Below are 19,807 nucleotides of genomic sequence, written 5' to 3'. Positions count from 1 at the left end.
CTCCATGCGGGCTTTCATGTGTCTTGCACTGAGGAGAGGCTTCCGTCGGGCCACTCTGCCATAAAGCCCCGACTGGTGGAGGGCTGCAGTGATGGTTGACTTTCTACAACTTTCTGAGCTCTTCAGGCAGTTCCTTTGACCTCATGATTCTCATTTGCTCTGACATGCACTGTGAGCTGTAAGGTCTTATATAGACAGGTGTGTGGCTTTCCTAATCAAGTCCAATCAGTATAATCAAACACAGATGGATTCAAATGAAGGTGTAGAATCATCTCAAGGATGATCAGAAGAAATAGACAGCACCTGAGTTAAATATATGAGTGTCACAGCAAAGGGTCTGAATACTTAGGACCATGTGATATTTCAGTTTTTCTTTTTTAATAAATCTGCAAAAATGTCAACAATTCTGTGTTTTTCAGACAATATGGGGTGCTGTGTGTACATTAATGAGGAAAAAAAAAGAACTTGAATGATTTTAGCAAATGGCTGCAATATAACAAAGAGTGAAAAATTTAAGGGGGTCTGAATACTTTCCGTACCCACTGTATTAATCTGTAGGTATACCACTGATCTACAAACACGTTTGACAAAATTTCCAAGGTATTTTAACAAAAACCTTTATTTTGTGGAAAACAGTGATCAAAATTAGAGAACAATAACCACTGTCGCACGAAAGATTACAACTAAACTTTTGGTAGTAGGAAGTTAGAGGCCCTCGCTTTCAATGACTTTAGCACATCTGTGGCTGCAGGACATCACTAGTTTCTCACACTGCTGTGGTGTGATCTTGGTCCACTGTTCTTCCACTCTTTTCCATAGTTTGGTGACTGTAGTGGGCTTCTTTGCCATAACTTTGTCGCCAAGGATTTTCCAGAGATTTTCAGTCGGGTTTAGACCAAGACTCTGGGCCGGCCATTTCATTATTTCAATGTTCTTAGCTTCAAGGAACTGCTTTACCTGCGCTTTCAGTCCGACTTCTCTTAAACGTCCCGAGACAGATCCAGACCGTTCAGCACTGAACTGGCAAGCAATTCCAGCTGCAGTGTTGAACCGATTACCCTGTCTTCTTGTGCATTTGTCTTACGTGGACGACCAGACTTTTTGGGGACTTGAATGAAATGGTGTCATTGTAAAGCTGCAATATTATAGAAATCACAGATTTGGAACGACCAGCTTCTCTTGCAGTGGCTGAAAGGGTCTTCCATTTGGCCTTCATCTGGACAACCTCCTGTCGCAGGGTTTCAGTCACCTCAGAGCAGCCCGTCATCTTACAATCTCAGGGAAAATTGGAGGAATGCTGCCAGTTAAATAGGGTTTGTCATACAATTAAGGAAATTAGCAACATGTGCCAAATTAACACAAATAACTTGTATGTTCTCTCATTTTGATCAGAGTTCTTTTTCCAATATCTCACTGAAGTTTTTGATACTGTGCTTCAGAGTAAAATTCATTTATGAAATATGCTTAAAAAACTGCCCTTATACTCCGGTTAGGATAACTTTAAATAGGACTAAGCAGTGACCTTGAAATTTAGGAAATTGTAGGTTCTCTCATTTTGATCTCCACTGTACATAACAGAAAATAAAAAAATTAAAATGTGTTTTAAACAGGAAATTTGTGTTTGTTTTCCTTCCTCCCCAGGCCCCGATTGCCGTGCGAATGGCTAAAGTAGCCATGAATCGAGGCGCGGAGGTGGACATCTCTTCAGGAATGGCTATTGAGGGAATGTGTTATGCCAGGGTGAGTTATACATACATAAACCATATGAAACAAATCTGCACTATTTGATTTTGTCGCAGTATCTTGTGTACTTGGTTTGACTGAATGTTTTATGGTTTCTCAGCTCATTCCTACACGGGACAGACAAGAGGGCATGGCTGCGTTTATAGAGAAGAGGCCTCCAAGGTACATTGGAGAGTGAATATCTGAAGGTTTTAAACCTGCACAACATGTTTCAAATCCACATGTACTACAGTACAAACATGTTGAACATGCTGTACTTACGTTACTACACTGTAACCAGTGTTGGGTTTCAATTTTCTTTTGAAATCTGAGCTTTGTAATGCCTAAAAATAACCACCACAAATAATTTAAAAAGGACTTTGTCATGTGCATTTTTCACGTACATAATGAAAGTCTCCATGCTATGTTGTGAAGTATTTCAGGTCTGTAAACCTGGCCAAAGTTGCCAGCCGAAATTAGAATTACAGTAGAAATGGTAACAAATACTATTTCATGCAATGTGCAAGAACAGCTGCATGACACAATAAGATTTTCTGGAACAAAGCACATTTGCTGGAGCATCTCATCATAATACATGGCCGTTATGAACAGAAAACCAAATCCATGCTGCGAAAAGAAGCATACACATCAAGGGAAATTAAACATTTATAAACAGAAAAAAGCTTCTGTAGATCACTGGAACAAAATGGAATATCATTTTTTTTTTATTGCAATTTCAAACAAGACAAGTTGAACCTGCTGTTTAACAGCTTCATTGGTGTTAAGTTCAATCAAACTTCAAGTTCAATGCAAGTATGTTTAGCAAGAAGGCAAATCCAATGACGTTTGGCAAATCACCAGCGCTCCGAAGTTGCCATGATGAGAACAAAGTCCTTCCTCTTGACTTTTTTTTTACAAGGTGCCGTTTATCTGCGTCCGTTTTTATGTCTACATGCTTGATTTCTCAACGTGGTTTACAAGGCAATCCATTTATTGACGCGTTCCTGCTTTCCAGCAAAGGCAAAAGCTTTATTTTTATTCATCTCCACCCGCTTCGTTTGCTTCTGAAGAGCTCTGGGTTCTTGAGGAATCTTTCAGCGGAGTGTCCAGTCCAGTACCATTTTTGAAACAAACTCAAATCTGGATCATAATACTTTGCGTGCAACATATCATAAACACTGTCATCTGCCACGGTTCATATACAGTCTATAAAAATATATTTCATCCCTAAAGCTCTCATGCTGTTCAATGCACTTCAATACACACTTTTTTCTCTCTCATAGATGCAATTTAACATTCCACTCTTAATGTTACCAACTCTGTTGTTGTCTTTTTTGTATTATTGCATTTTATGCCCAACAGGACAGAAATCTGTAATTTTAATTGAAATTTCCTATGGAGTTACATCCAAATCTGAATATGCATACATAGCAATCTGATGCACATGCTCTTAATACACACATATAAACTCTCACATACTTCCCACGTTTTAACATAAACGCGCTCTATGAGCTGCTGCGCATCTAAATAAACATTTCCTCAGATAACGGAGACTTAATTCTTACGTCAAATAAATAACGGATTCCGTCGTGTGCAGACATACGCAAAGTAATTCATCCGCACGTTCCTCTTAACAGGAAGAGCAGCAGAGCGTCATTGTCATACGGATGGGCACAAGTGAACACAAACACATACAAAAAGCTTCCAGTTTTTTGCGGCATCCTATCCAGAGACCACTAATTGTGTCATGGAAGGTTTTTCTCTGGAAAATGTGGAATTAAAATCTCACGTTAGACCTAAAATTGAACATTTAAACTTTAGAAAGTGAAGTTTTGAAATGCAATTCGAAGGTTAAATCCCTGATTTAGGGATAGTTCACCCAAAAATGAAATCTTCGGAACACAGATTAAGATATTTTTTGATGGAATCCCGAGAGCTCTCTGACCCTCCCATAGACAGCAAGGATCCAAAACACGATCAAGGCTCAGAAACGTAGCAAGGACATTGGTTAAATAGTCCATGTGACCTCAGTAATCGTGTAATTTTACGAAGTTACGAGAATACTTCTTGTGCGCAAAGAAAATAATCAGTGCTGATTACGTTGATTACATTCTGGGGTACTCTCCAAAATGGCGGAAAACGGTAACTCGGGGAGAAGAATTGTTGAATAAATTATGTTATTATTTTCTTTGCGCACAAGAAGTATTCTTGTAGCTTCGTAAAATTACGGTTGAACCCCTGATGTCACATGGACTATTTTAATGCTGTCCTTGCTACGTTTCTGAGCCTTGATCGTGTTAGGATCCTTGCTGTCTATGGGAGGGTCAGAGAGCTCTCGGAATTCATCAAACATATCTTAATTTGTGTTCCGAAGATGAACGAAGGTCTTACGGGTTTAGAACGACATGAGGGTGAGTAATTAATGACAGAATTTTCATTTTTGGGTGAACTATCCTTTTAAAATGTAAAAGGAACTTGACGTTGGTTCTTCTGTGGACACGTACCTCTATGCATGTGTATTTTGGGTGGCTCTGTGGCGATGTAAACTGTTGTAGGATATCAGACCGAATCAGACAATCTAAGATTTGGTCAGAACCGAGTTGAGGCACGAGGAGTCACAAAAATGCCGTAAAACAGTGATTCTGTCCTAATTCCCTTGCATATCAATGGTGGAGTTCCCTTTAAAATCTTAAATGATTCCCTTTGAGCTAAATTATTAAATTATTATCACTGTTTACCCTACACTGTCTAGGATGCTTTCGGCCAATCGCCGCACGTCGCCGTGGGTTTTGGGATGTGACCTCATTGCCTCTAGCTGCTGCTGTCCTCCCTCCTCCAGTAACATGCTGCAGTACCGCCCCGCTGCATTCATGTAGGCAGTACAGGAAATAAAATTAACAACACAAAGTGTCTGGGCTCAGAAGTGTTGGGTTTATAGTGCTGATCTCACCATTTTTGCTGCAGACGTGCTGCATGGCCCATGCGGCCCACAGCTGGACTCCTGGGGTCTGGAAGCACTCCAGTAAAGGGAAGAAAGGGTTGAACGACCTGGAAAAGACAAACAGAGATGTACACTAAAAACTCTATTTCTTTATAATACTATAAATCATTTTCTTTCTAGTGCATGAATGGCAAAGTAGAAGAGGGGTCTACACAAGCATTAAACCAAAAGCAAGACCCCCTTAATGTGACTGAACACCAGTGTCATGTCAAGTGTTGTTAACTAAAACTATTTTGTTTTTGTTTTAAATGGAAATAAAGCTGAAATAAAACATACAGTACATATTAGATGAAACGCGTAAACTGAAAATTAGAATATGAAAAACAAGTGTAATAACAGAAAAAAAATTTATAATGGAAAAAAACTAAATGGAAACAATAAAAACTAAATAAATGTAAAAAAGGGAAAAGGCACATTCATTTTAGTTTCTTAATCTGATTTTTTTAAATTAAGAAATGAAAACTGAACATATCATATTATGTAACATGAATCATATTAATTATATGTTAATAAAAATTCAAACACAGAAATAATTCAAATATTAATAAAAATACTGTAATAGTATATTATTAATAATACAAAAATAACACTGCTCAACACAACCAGTACTGTCAAGGTTTTAGTTAACAACTTTAAAGTTAATTGCAAACTTGTTGTTACCTTGTTGTCATTTATTTTTAACAAACATTTTATGCATTTTACAAATTTAACTGAATATATTAAATGTTTATTTATAAAAAAAATCTGTACTTTTTAGACATTTTGCACATTAAAAATTGTTTCATGTCACAAAATAAATAGGAAAAAATAGCTCATGCATTATTAACTTTATTCCTGTGGTTCCATAAAAAAAAAATCATAATTCATGTTTATCTTACAATATATTTTTATATTTAAAAATTTTTTTGATTTTAAGCCCAAACTCAATAAAAGTTTGAGGATTTAAGAGCCCAATGAACTCATTTTATTTTTCCCCCAAATTCTCAGTTTTAATTTTTTTTAGGGCACCGTTTTAATAGTTTAAATAAATTGATTATTAAAAATGGTGTCTAATCAATTGAATTCAAAGCTTTAATAATTTATCGACATTTTAACAATAACAGTGCTCTATGAAATGTCTTAAAAATGGCCAAAACCAGACCTGACAAACTCTGTTGTTGAGTAGCACACCTCTTTAGTACTCTACACTGTTTTTGCTTCACATTCAGTGAAGCATGTTTCTTGTCATTTCTCACCTGTACGCTACCATCTCACATTCCGGCATTGGCCACTTCAGAATCACCGAATGCTGGGAGAGATACATAATGATTAAACCATTTACTCAGGCCTCAGGTGCAATAATACCCAAACAATTTATACTTGTGTTTGCGCAAGCACGCACCAGTTTCTCCAGCAGCGTGGTCCTGAGTGACAGGTCGAGGGTCCACACCTTCTCGCCCCGTGAGGTGAGGTGTGCCAAGATGCCTGCGGCAAAATAACTGACCTCCACCTCTGGACTGTGCAGCAGAGAGCGGATGTGATCCAGAAAACTCTGAACCATCAGCTCACCGTGCAACTCCCCCACCTCAGCGATGTTGTTCTGAATACAAAGGAAACAATCACACAACACATTCAGAACTAGACAAGATAGAGAAAGGACAACAACAGCACAGGGGACCACAGCTCCAAAAATACAACTGAATACAAAGCGAAATAGTCTCATTATACTTTCTACTAAGGGAAACTATTAGCATAATCCCTCAGCAGTGCTTCCTTTGACACGAGAAGGCGTTTTTATCAGTGCTGCCCACAGCTTCAGAATCACTCACCTCAATTCAATTTCACCAGAGCACAACATTGCAATATGTATTTCTCTCTCCAGTGCATAACCAGCACAGAATTATTAGAGGCTTGATACAAAAAAATGCTTCTAAAGAATGTTATGCATGCACACACACGAAGTGTTCGAACGTTTTGGGGTTTAAAAAAAAAAAGTCTCTTATGCACACCAAGGCTACATATAATTGATCAAAAATCCAATATAACAGTAATATTGTGAAATATAATATAAATACATTTTAATATGCAATTTATTTCTGACGCAAAGCTGAATTTTCAGCATCATTACTCCAGTCTTCTGTGTCACTTCAGAAATCATTCTAATATGCTCATTTTGATGCTCAAGAAACATTTCTTATTATTATCAATGTTGAAATCAGTTGTGCTGCTTAATTTGAATTTTTTTGGCAAAATGTGATACATTTTTTGTTAATTCTTTGAGTACAAAGTTCAATAGAACAGCATCTTTAAGGAAACATCTTTGTCACTTTTGGTCAATTTATCAATCCTTGCTGAATAAAAGTTTATATATACACAGTCAAACCAAAAATGATCCAGACACCAGATATCATTTTTGATATTTTTGTACTAGTGGTTGCAGGACACTATAGTTCATTTATGTAAGTGAGGATAGCAAAATAAAGTAAACTGTGACATATTATACCCAACAATTCTTCATAGAGTGGACTACCAGTAAAATTTATAAAATTTTGGGACCAAAAATTATGACACTTTGACCTGACCATGTTTTGCGTGCGTGTTTTTTGTTTAATTGCTAATGCGACCTTTTTACACCACAGACTGAACAAAATTAAGGTAATTGGTTGACCTAAATTGGTATTATCTAATTGTGTTAACAGCTGACAGCTATTCAACCTAATTCATTTGTGAGACAGTCTAACAGAAGGATTGCATTATTGAGATGCGTGTGCGTGTTTATGTGTGTTAAATTAAAACTAATAAAAATCAAATTTTAAGGTTTAAATCAGTTTTTGACCCCCACTGTATAGATTGTTTCTTACCAGTAAACCCAGGATCTTCAGTTGAATGGATGACTCTGATGGAAAGGACTGGAAAAAGAGACATTTTGACGAGAATTCAAGGCAGGTTTTTAACAAATTACTGTTGCTTTCTTTTCCGAAAATTCCATAAAAAGGTGTTTACCTCGAGTACTTTGATGAAGAGCTCTAGTCCCTGGTTCTCTATGAAGTATCTGCAGGTGGTAGGAGATTCATCTGTGAGGTTCCACAGAGCGCTGAGTGTGAACTTCAACGTGGCATCCATGATACCCTGACACGTTTTCTACCACACAATGTGCAGGAGTTGCTATGATGTGAAGAATGAGAGAGAGAGATAACAGCTATCTACAAATGCACAGGACGCGATTCACAAATGCGTGCAGCGATCTACAAATGCACAGGACGCGATTCACAAATAAATCCCAGGCAAAGTTGTGGTTGTGACAAATATATATTTGTGAATATGTTTTTTATTTGCAAATCTCATTTTATTTATTTGTGAATTTATTTCTTGTTTGTGAAACTTTAAGATTTATTTGTGGATCTCATTCTATTTATTTGTGGATCATAATCTATTTATTTGGAATTAAGCAACAATTCTACCCCCATACTTCTGCATTATGAGAACAATAATACACTTTTGTTTTCTACATTTAGGATGCATTTTTGTAAGTACATTTTATATCAATAAATGTTATTTTATACTTTATATCATTCTAAAAATCTATATATACACACACACACACACACACATTTACATAAATGTGCATAAAATACACTAATTTTAATACATTCCAAATACCCGATTCCAAAAAAGTTGGGACACTGTACAAATTGTGAATAAAAACAGAATGTTTGTGGCCACCCCGTGCCCCCCTTGTGGACATGCCACTGCCATGCCACTCTTTATCACAACCCTGCTAAAAGTGCCAGTACGTGCGCTCATTGGCTCTGGCTGTAGCCTCAAATTTTTGGCATGTCTAGAACAATTCTTACAAGTATAACACGACGTAGCTGGGCGCCACGGACAGACGCCGAACGGCGCCACCGGTGTGCCTACACTCATAGAAAATAAAGTATTTGAATTTTAAAGACGCTGCGCTTCTCGTCCGGTGCGCGACCGCCTGAAATGCTGTTTTTTCACCTCCAAACGTCTTTGTCTGGGCTTCCGAAAGCGGTTGATGTCAGGAAACAGTGGTTGCAGGAAGCATACTCAAGTTAAATTGAATCCGCACACACACACATTTGAGGTATTACTATGGTCAACAGATTGCAGTGAACATTTATTTTAATATTCACTTTAATATTTTGATGTTTCAAAATGTTAAACGTAAATGACATACTTGATATAAAATGGCTTTGAATTCTTGAAACTTTTAGCTTTTTCATTTTTAGTTTCCCCCTCATTGCCTCTGTTTAACACTAACATAGATGCATATATATATAGATATATAGATATATAGATAGATAGATGTTTTAAATATGATGTTCAGATGTCCCATGTCTATAACGCCAGATGGTCTGATGGTGACCTCTGTGATCCCAGTGTGAAGAGGTTAGTAGCTGCTATTAGTGTTGGGAAACAAGCATTTTCCATTTAAATACCGGAACCAAATGATTGTCATGATGCTCAGCTCTGTTAACTGTTCTTGAACCCACATTCTAACGCCAATCTAAACAGAACACCATTTATTGAGCCGGTACTTTCAAATGAATCTTCTGAAACAGCAACCAGTGTGATCTGATTCACAAACAAATGACTCTTAGGAACCGGTTCTTTTCAGTGAATCAGAATCACAGCGCGACCACTGTAGTCTGCTATCTGAACGAATGACTCGTAAAAACGGTCCGTTTAGTGAATCAAATACGCACAGCGAGTCTAGTTCCCAAACGAATGATTCTTATGAACCCGTTCTTTTTAGTGAATCAACATTTTTTTCAGTAGCCTAAACAGTACAAACATTAAAACAGGAAGGCAGTAAATCATGAAGCAAAACATAAGAAACATATACAACAAGAGTATACACAGACACAGGCGTATTGCCAGGGTAACAAAAAACAACAATGTTGTAATGCATTTATAAGTGAATCAACAACATATGCGCTAATGCTAATGCGCGACCCGCGTAGTCTGATGTTCGAGCAAATGACTCTTATGAACCGTTTTTTCCAGTGAATCAAAAGCATTTAAAGTGCAGTCTGCTTCCCAAACCAATAACCCAGTTCATTCATCTAAGTGAATCAGAAACATACAGCGTGACCTGACTTCAGAACGAGTTTAGTGAAACAAACTTTTAACGAAAGACTCACTTTCTAAACCGCAATTTATTATTTTCGTCATGTCCGACTCAACGTGAACCCGAATGGTTTGTCACACATGAGTTTGAATCAGTGGTGGTAGTGTATAAAATGAACGAACTGAATTAATGTTAGGCTACTACATTTTTGTTCAATATTTGTATTACCATACATTTATCAGTGAACACATTATTGCTGTTGAGGTCTGAAATCTAAATAAAAGCATTTGGCAACAAACAAACTCCTGAGGGCAGAATATACAATAAAACTGCATCAAAATTTCCCAAAAATGTCTTCCTTAAAAGTACTAAAAGATGATTCCCAGAAATAATACATGATGCTCAGGCATTCTTCACCTCTAATGTCACGGCAGCAGCAGCAGACTGAAACCACGCCCTTTCTCAGCATCAGATGAAGCCAGTAGCCCCGCCCACATTCGCTCTCCTCCAATAAGATTGCAGCAGGATCAGACTGAGCACGTAGCCTCGCCCCCTGTCGAATCGACGGACACACACTAGGCTCACTCGCGGACACTTGCCGCTCCTGCTGGGACATCACAGGCGCTCGGCTGTTGCTGTTTTATGTTGTTTATATTAGTTTGCTGGACCGTCGCGTGCTGCACGGAGTAACGGTCGCAGCATCCCCGCGCGCGCAGGAGTTGAGCACGGATCGTGAAGCGGTGAGTTTGACGCCGTTTAACGTAACGTTAGTTGCTTGTGATGCGCAGTGTGCTGTTATGAGCGAGATGTTAGCTAACAGGCTACAGCAGCAGCAGCAGCAGCACGCCTATGATGAGATTAATAGCGACTAGAGCCGCTCTGACCGGCGACATGCTGTTAACGGACTGAAGATGCGGCTGGTTAGGGGGGGTTCATGTGCATGTGTGTGTCATGCGCTGGCTGCGTGTAGTTGGACGACTTTTGCGGGATCAACGCGCGGGTCTGATGCGCCGTTTAACGTAACGTTAGTTGCTTGTGATGCGCAGTGTGCTGTTATGAGCGAGATGTTAGCTAACAGGCTACAGCAGCAGCAGCAGCAGCAGCACGCCTATGATGAGATTAATAGCGACTAGAGCCGCTCTGACCGGCGACATGCTGTTAACGGACTGAAGATGCGACTGTTTAGGGGGGATTCATGTGCATGTGTGTGTCATGCGCTGGCTGCGTGTAGTTGGACGACTTTTGCGTGATCAACGCGCGGTTCTGATGATAATAAACCAGGCTTTTGCTGCTGGCGTGTACGTGTGTGTGTGTGTGTGTGTGTGTGTGTGTGTGTGTATTAATCTGCAGGATTAAGTTTATTCTCGTGGTTGATGCAAGTGGATCAATGCAGGATAACGGCTGTTTGTCTGGAGGGGTTTCATGTGCCCCCCACCCCAGTTTGAATCGGGGTGTGTCTCACTCTCTCTCTCACACACACACACTCACTCATACACTCTCTCGCACACACTCACACACACACACACACACTCATACACACTCTCACACACATACACACACACTCTCTCTCGCACACACTCACACACACACTCTCTCTCGCACACACTCTCTCACACACTCTCTCGCACACACTCACACACACACTCTCTCTCGCACACACTCACACACACACTCTCACACACACACTCTCTCTCTCTCTCTCTCACACACACACACACGCTCGTGCAAACTGAGGTTAATTTGACACTTCTGAACAACCTAATTTCTTTCAAAATGTACCATATTTTCTGCCAAATTACAATAGTTACCACATTTACTACTGTAGAAGTGGCATTGGTCACTGCTGTCATTACAAAAAAGATATTAAACAAAATTCTGGCACCGTTTGAAAGAGTTCCCATATCAATGTCTTATGGTTTTACAGTAGGATAACTGTAGTACATATTGTGTTTTGGTTGGTAACTATGTTATCATAGGCAATTTGAATGGAATATATGTTTACAAAAACAGTTCTTGTGTGTTTTTACACATCTCAAAACAAACCGAAAGCGATTTTTGTGTGTGAATCAAAATCAAATCGGTTATTATTGAACATTTAAGCTGTATTTATATCTTGACCTTTATTATTATTTTTATTATTCGATTCCGATTCACTAGCTAGATTCAATTCGTTTGGATATTAGTCTGGTACAGTATGAGACTTTTTTTTAAAAAGAAAACAAACGCTCAAATAATGCTCAGGGAACACTGTGTGTTGGTATGTTACTGTAATATTAAAGGCTAAATTTAAGAAAAAAGAGTCAAAACTATTTAATATAATTGCTTTTTGTTTTCGATGTAATAATTAACACTCAAAAACTGAGTTGTTTACAAACATTAAATGGACAGAATTTGAAAGTGTTTGATACCTTTTCATATGAAAAGTAACAAGGGCTTATTGTAATTATTGAATGGGAGGCACACTCCAAATAATGGTTGATGAAGTTTTGTTCAGGCATCAACAGAAAACATCAAAATGGAGATTGAATTGAGTCATCTATATTGTCAACCCATTATAAATGTGTTCCAAAGTCATCAATTATGATGCCCAATATGCCAGTATGCAAGCAGACTGTGTTCTGAGCCACAATGCATGTTTATACTGACCGTGAAAGTTGCTGGTCAATAGCACTGAATCCATTCAGTCTTTTTCTACAGTAAACTAGAAGACATTAATTATTTCTGCCTCAGCACTTATTGATCATATATGGAAATGGGACAGCCTTTCAGGATCCTTCTGTCTGAATAGAGCACAGTTATGTGATGAAATCACCCTAAATCAAAGTCATGTTAAGTAGCCTGATACTGTAATGTTCAAAAGAGGGAACTAGCCACAACTCTGATAACCGGGCAGTCAAGTTTTTGAGGATTATGATATGCTCATGATATGTTGGCTTATGACTAACTACGACTCATAATCAAATGTGTCAGTACAGGTTGGTTCATGATGCATTTTGAACCTTGAATTGTTCTCTCTGAAGAACAGAATGAACTTCTGTTTATGGTTGAGGTTCTTCATGCATATTGTAAAATACATAATTGACAGATGTTTTCTCTGTTAAAACACTGATACTGCCAAAAATGGCACATTACGGGTACGTTTACATGAAAACGGTGTACTTAAAATGGTGTTTTTGAAAAGTTTTGTGTACAGATGGCAACGATCAAAACGCTGTATTGTGCATGCCAGGCCAGTAAAGTTTGCGTTTTCAGGCCCCCAAAATGCCATCGATGTGTAAATGAAAGGCCAAAACATATATAAAAAGTTGTCTGTTTATAGCCTAGTTGAAAACAATAGCAAATCATAGTGCAGTTTTATGTTGCATTCTCAGCGTTGCCACTAGGGGCACCGTCACAATTATTAGTCTTAAATTCTTCTTTTACTGTCAGTTTTTTCATTATGGTGGAGCAATAATTTGAGAGTATCACGGCGCATTTGCGTGCTTTCCATTGAACATAAACAAGGCGCAGCGCATGTGTGTTCTACATCAGCAGCACCACTCGCATGCGTTGCTTACATTCAGAGGAAAGCATACACATGCGTCGTGATACCAGAGATTGTCTTACTATTGGGAGATGAGAGGGTCTGTATTACTTGCTATTGGAGAAAGCGTAACTGTCAACTTGGATCATGTGTGCCTTTTATAACCAATCACATTTTAGTTTTTTTTGTGCCCAAAAAGTATTCTCGTAGCTTCATAAAATTACTATTGAACAACTGATGCCACATGGAACATTTTGTCGATGTTCTTGGTAGGGCTGTGACGGTGGCAGATTTTTACCACCGCGGTGGTAATGGACCAACTACTGCCGGTGGCGCGGTGTTGATATAAATAAATAAATATATATATATATATATATATATATATATATATATTTATTATTGGTGTCAAAATTAGCACGTTAACGCAGGCGATTATTATGTCAGTTTAACGTGTTAAAAATATTTAACGCAATTAACGCAGGGGTTGGGCTAGGGTTGGCCACCCTACTCACAACTGCTGCTTCTGTCACTTTTTCTCTTGACAAGAAGTGCACTTATTCAGTTGCAGAACAACTGAGAATGGGAGACGTTTCAGATGCGCGCTCCTCTTCACAATCGGGTCAAGCGAGCGTGGAAACGGTACTGTGCTCACAGCACGTGCTCTTCAATTGCACGCACAAAGGCGCCGGCGCGCTGTAGCCTGTATCCTTTCATATCAAAGCGCAAAATAAACTACGTGCATGCAAGTTACGAGTCATGAAGTTACCAAAAAGGCGATTAAAGCTGCCTTAAAACTGCATGCATGTAATATTTTATATGAGTCACATTTAAGAACATGTCTCTGAAATGGTTCTCAAAACTGTCCTGGAGCAGCCCAGCACCGTCTCACTCATCTAACACCCGATTTAACTCGTGAGCTTGTGTTTATTTGAGCACTTCAGTCAGTGAATACGCAGCCTGCAAAACACTAAAATAAATATCAAAGAAATAATACAGTTAAACAAGAAAGTAGCCTAAATAAGAAAGTTAAATACACCCTGTCTACAGGACACAGCGCCACAAAATACTGTAAAACTCATTATAATCAGTGATGCTACACTGGATGCGGCACGACACGACATGACAAATCCCCGACAGTAAACTGCCTCGTCCTATTTATGAGGTACTGACACAGAGTTCAAATGTCCTGCGTAGACACAACAGACTCAACCTGTTGCGACGCGGCGGTGTCCCGTCCGGTGTAGACAGGGTTCACTGTTCCGCTACTGTTATTACACTTGTATACAAAACTTCGTATTATGCTTGTTAATAGAGTGCGTGACGTCACATGCACTACCGCCGGTGGCAGTAGTCAACCGCGGTGACACAGTTGTCACGGCGACCGTCACAGCCCTAGTTCTTGGTACCTTTCTGGACCTTGAACGTGGTAGAACCCTTGCTGGCTATGGAGGGTCAGAAAGCTCTTGGATTTCATCAAAAATATCTTAATTTGTGTTCGGAAGATGAACGAAGGTCTTACAGGTTTGGAACGACATGAGGGTGAGTAATTAATGACAGAATTTTCATTTTGGGGTGAACTAACCCTTTAAAGGGACAGAAAACATAACCATGACCTTTGCCTTCTCGAGCACTGAGGTTGTTGTCACTACAAGAATGCACGCAAAGTAGGTATAATTTGACCATGTGTTTGCATTGAGTTGGCCAAGCATTTGCACACCTGTGTAGAGTATTTCTGGCCTAAAGGAGAAGTATCAATGTCTTCGAGTCGCTCTGTTAATCAGATCACAACTGTATGCAAAGGTTCAATTTCCTTTGTTAAATTTAGCGTTTGGTTTTATGGGCCTCTGATGAGTATTAGCAGTGTTATTGCATTGTCTGTCAGGATTGTTTATAGTTGAAGCCAGCATCTGGCATTACTTTAATCCCCATAAACACTCTCGCTTCATCACTCTCTTGCTTTCCCTCACTCTTTCTGTCTGTCTGAGCGCTTCCAGTCTACATAAGAAAGCTTTGTCCTTTTCAAACTACTGCAAGGCAGATCCTGGTGTTGCTTAGAGCTGAAACACTGCTCCAGTGCAGCTGTTTCTTAGATGGCTGCACAGGTGGGATTCCTTTCTCTTTGTTTTTGTTGATCTCTGCCTCCCTTTCTGACTTCACTGTGTTTTTAGGTCAGTTTTGTAGGGATGCACAATATATTACGATGGTTATCAGCCATTGTTATTATTATTTATTTATTAAAATTATTATTATACAAATATTTTATTGGTTTATTTTAATGGTATTTTTTTGTATCAGTCGGTATAGAATATTTGAGTTTTTGATTAGTTCTAGATTCGTTCTACTAGGCCTGGGCGATAAAACGGTATCGATATTTATCGACGGTACACCTTCTTCGATAACGATATAAAAATGTTTCAATATAGTGCACGATACAGTCACGTGCTATGAGTGACGCAGACAGCACACACAAACACGGACATGAGGGCTGTGCCTGCCTGTGATGAGGAGATTGTGAGTAAAGAATGAATATTAGTCGAATTTTTTCGAAACATTTGCATTTGAATGCAAAAATAGTACAATCCAATGTTAGATGTGCGTCAGGGAGCATCACCAGTGGAGCACGAGATGCGGTGATGATGCAAGTGACGTTGTAGTTTAATGTTTTGTTAACGCGCAGTTGCTGCGTTATTCATTCAAAATATTAGAGAAATATAGAAGTTCAATGCGGAGAAGATCTTGATTAGGTTCAAAACCGAAACCAAGCCATTCACACAGAATGCATATTCAGCGCATTTTCTAGACGGACAATATGATTGCTGCACTCACGTCTCACAGAAGAGATGTAGCCATGCAAAGTTAAAATTTGTGGAGGTTTATTCCTTTTCACTGCGTCTCATATGTTTTTAAAGACAAACTGTGTGATGCGCGATTCGGCTCTTTGTATTAAGCAATGCATAAATATTTGATGCTGTTTTGTTCATAATTGTTTATGCAATTTACGAAATTATATATTTGATTTATATGCTTATATACATTGCGCTCTCCTGTGGCCTCGGGAGACAAGCCAAAAGTTTAACCTATTTAATCTGCATATAAAACATTAGAAATTAGATATTTGTTTAATTTTAATTTAGTTTTTGACTGTTAAAACAAAAAAAATATTTGTTGTTTGTCTCAATAAATTGAGTTAATTAAAAAATACAGTGGTTAAATGTAAAAAAAAATTCTATTGCTCTTTGTTTTAAAAAAGGTTATAAAAAATGTCTTTAATAATCGATACCGAACGATATGAAACATTATATCGTTGATACATTTTTTTAGCTATATCACCCAGCCCTACGTTCTACCATTATAATTAAAACAAATTATTTCAACAGTTTATTGATAAATAGCCTTGTGAATATTTCATACTTTACATTATAATGTAATGTTAATAAAGCCTAAATTAACTTTATCACAACTTCACTGTGGCATTCCCAAATGTGAAAGATTTGAGTTTGTTAAATTAAATAAAAATTAAATTAATAATAAAAAAAATGTAATTAATTTCCTTCATTTAAGTAGTGTGAGAGCGCAACGATGCTCTAAATGTGTTGGCATAGCAACTTGATACTTCCTGTTTCCTTTTCCGCCCGTCCTACGAAGGCCATCTCATTTAATTCTAGGTTGAGGACACTTCGTATACGCATCCTACAAAGGATTCGACCTCCGGAGGGCGCAGCCTTCTAAATGAGACGCAGCTACTGCCACAGGTGTGAGCAAATGAATTGCTCTCTCCTTTACAAAAGAATTGCGATTATTCACAGATTACATTTGTGAAACGGGACCCCCTGCTCCACAAGGGCCTACCTTTCCTCTTTGTGTGTGTGTGTGAGGATTGCAGGTCTTGTTCTGCTTTGCTTCCCTGCTCAAATGACGGGTTTTCTGAAACACAAGCCTCGCAGGATGGGTGTGTGTGTGCAATCGCTCACTTGAATGAGGCCTCACGTTTACATTTTGTCCATTGGTGATTCCGTAATGCGTGCAAATCGCTCTTCTTTGCATGCGTCTCATGTTCGGACGGCACATAATGGTGTGTGCTATTGGGAGAACCAGAAAGGATGTGTATATTTTAAGCTACGGGGTAATTTGAAGCCTTTTTCCTAACATCTGTTGCAGGCTGTGCATTTGCGGGCACATGCATCTGTCTCTGTGACTATTTGTGTTTCTGCTGTCGGTCCTGTAGGCTGTGAGGTTAAGCAGGGAGACTCTTTAATTAGTCTAATGATTGAGGTATCGCTCATTAGACATTATGGCAGCTGTTTCATTAGCCTGTTGCGTCCCAGACTCCCTGTAACTTAACAATTGACCAGTGTTTTTGCATTACTGCAGTAATTACTAAGTTGTCCAAAAAAACGGTTGTCAGTAGAATAGGACTGTTCAGAGACCTGTAGTTACAGTGAGGCTAACAGTGCAGATTATAGAAGTTTCTTCATGAGTGCTTTTACGGCTGTTTCAAAGGAATCATGGGATAAGTTTAGAGTAGTGAACTACCATACTGCTCTTTTTATGGTATGTTGTAGTTACACTGTGCTCACACTCCGCTTATGTGAAAATATGTATGTATAATGTGTATAACAGAGCACACTAAGAGGAATACTATATCCCAGAATGCTAAGGGGCTCGCAAAATCGCTAGCCCAATGTCCCGGGGCTATTGTGTTTTCCAATAGGGCTACCAAAATGTTTCATCACCCTGCCCGACGGGCTATCTTGAACGGCGATATAAAATTCTTTAATTGATTTGCGTTGTTCACTAGCTTGTAGTGGTAAAACGGATCGTAGTTGATCGTTTGCACGTGTTTCTAAGTCTTGCCGATTTAAACATTCAAGTGTTTTAAACCATTCACGCGCATTTGGAGCTGCGTGCACTCATTCAAAGCTCACACAGAGAGCCGCATTTCAGACAATGCGCGTACATAGAATTGATTCCTCTTTCGCGTATCATTGCATCTGAATGAACACATGTACACAAAATTATCTCAAAATAACTGTCTCGGCAAGTATTCTCGTAAACACAGTTGGTTGTCTTAAGTGAACGTAAACTGGAGAAAGAAATCTCAAGTGCCTCATTATATTGGATCCGTGCATTCAGTCTTAAAGGGGCAGCAGCCTATAAACACCTGCTGTTCCATAAGCGCCACCTACTGTCAGAGAGTGACATTTGCGTCTCATTCACAAAGCTAAAATCAAACCATTCTGTTTTTGCTTCAAATTTCGAAATTATACAATCTAAATAACATGCATTTAGCATCTTTGTTTGGATCGTAAAATGCAGTGGTTGCATCTGATTTTAAATGGAAAAAGCACAGCCAAAGTAGGCTTGCCGCGATAGACGGTGCTGACGGTGATACTGGTGTTAAGCCGCAACAACGGTTACGTCACTTGCCCACTGACCCCCATAGTCGTTTTTATTTTTTATAGTAATAAAAATAATTTAGTTCAGCCAAAGAACAGACACTACAATTAAAAACTGAACGTGGCTGCTCAATGCAGCGTGCCAAACAACAGTCGCATCATAGATCAAAATTTCATTTATCCAGTGAGGAGAGTGAGTCAAGCTGACTGACAAGAAGAGTGAGGTAAGACAGACAAGACAATCGCGGATGATTTAGTTTCGAAACGAAATGCAAAAGCACCTGTTTGGCAATATTTTGGATTTTGAAAAGCCTGTTGACTTTTGCCGTTTATCTAAGGTGATTTTGGAAGTTTTATTCGTCTTATTTAGTTGGTTCCACATTGTTTGCTAATTTTTACTTTATTTAAACTTTGTCATTTATTTATTTTATTTGACATCAAGGTGTATGCCGTGCCTCCAAGCTTTCTTACTCGTTTTGCTAATAAACATTCTTCGTTTCTTATTTATTTGGGATACTGTATATTATACATGTTTACTTAGCCTATTTCCAGTTTTGTATACCTATTTAAACTTTATGTAAGTTATTTTATATTAGGCATAGCCTGCCCTATAGCATGGTGTATTTTTATTTGTTTTGTTAATAAAAGTTCTATGTTTTATATATACTGTAGGCTAAAGTGAGTTTGACGTTGTATTTTGTTGTTGCATTCAAGCAATTGACGCTGACCTGCCGCTAATTCGAAAGTGAAAGTAAAATGCGCACGCTGCTTTTACAAGCTATTTAAAAGCGAAGGAAAGCGAGGAAAATAGGGAACGCCCCACCCCCGCGGTGATACCAGTATTACCGGTGTTGTCACACTTCGATTAACCGGTGGGAAAATTTCTTCACCATCGCAACCCTAAGCCAAAGCATTAGTTTGTTTATATGAAGGGATTTATTTTATTTGTATTATTTTATTATTTTATTTGGGATTTGTTTTAAAATTTCAAGTTAGTTTTATTATTTGACATATTTCAATTTCACAAAGAAATGTGCAGCATTTTGTTGGAGAAACAATAATAGGACACCTTTTCATTTAGAATTTGCCTT

General features: G+C 38.5%; 2 protein-coding genes across 3 annotated transcripts in view; one reads left to right on the top strand and one right to left on the bottom strand.

The window, feature by feature from the left end:
- The window catches only part of echdc2 (enoyl CoA hydratase domain containing 2), a 14,314-nt gene extending 10,822 nt beyond the window's left edge, over positions 1-3,492 (top strand). Inside the window, exons 8-9 of the mRNA XM_016267064.1 lie at positions 1,642-1,740; positions 1,844-3,492. Coding sequence (XP_016122550.1) covers positions 1,642-1,740; positions 1,844-1,921 — 177 coding nt within the window. The 3' untranslated portion in view covers positions 1,922-3,492. The remainder of the gene's footprint in view (positions 1-1,641; positions 1,741-1,843) is intronic.
- LOC107581486 (protein zyg-11 homolog) lies at positions 3,403-7,863 on the bottom strand. 2 transcript variants are annotated; one of them, XM_016267066.1, is made up of 8 exons: positions 7,706-7,863; positions 7,564-7,611; positions 6,105-6,302; positions 5,959-6,011; positions 4,673-4,770; positions 4,466-4,584; positions 4,227-4,267; positions 3,403-3,484 (listed from the first exon to the last, which is right to left on the bottom strand). In XM_016267066.1, exons 1-7 carry the CDS (start codon positions 7,823-7,825, stop codon positions 4,229-4,231), a joined length of 675 nt encoding a protein of 224 aa, XP_016122552.1. In that variant the 5' UTR covers positions 7,826-7,863; the 3' UTR covers positions 3,403-3,484; positions 4,227-4,228. The 2 variants fall into 2 exon arrangements, with proteins under 2 accessions (XP_016122552.1, XP_016122551.1); XM_016267065.1 differs by having other exon boundaries at positions 4,227-4,272; positions 4,471-4,584.
- Between the last annotated feature and the right edge of the window lie 11,944 nt (positions 7,864-19,807).

The sequence above is a fragment of the Sinocyclocheilus grahami genome, unplaced genomic scaffold, assembly GCF_001515645.1.
Source record: "Sinocyclocheilus grahami isolate Dianchi unplaced genomic scaffold, SAMN03320097.WGS_v1.1 scaffold35.1, whole genome shotgun sequence".
Taxonomy (NCBI): Eukaryota; Metazoa; Chordata; class Actinopteri; order Cypriniformes; family Cyprinidae; genus Sinocyclocheilus; species Sinocyclocheilus grahami.
Note: the sequence above shows the minus strand (reverse complement) of the source record. Positions and strands in the feature narration are given on the sequence as shown.

Excerpts from the sequence above, each read along its gene's own strand:
- LOC107581486 (XM_016267066.1), bottom strand. The coding sequence starts at position 7,825 with ATGGATGCCACGTTGAAGTTCACACTCAGCGCTCTGTGGAACCTCACA. Across the intron at positions 6,303-7,563 it reads TGAAGATCCTGGGTTTACTG|AACAACATCGCTGAGGTGGG; the intron begins GTAAGAAACAAT and ends CTTTGTATTCAG. Across the intron at positions 4,268-4,465 it reads CCGAAAGCATCCTAGACAGT|TTACATCGCCACAGAGCCAC; the intron begins GTAGGGTAAACA and ends TCCTACAACAGT.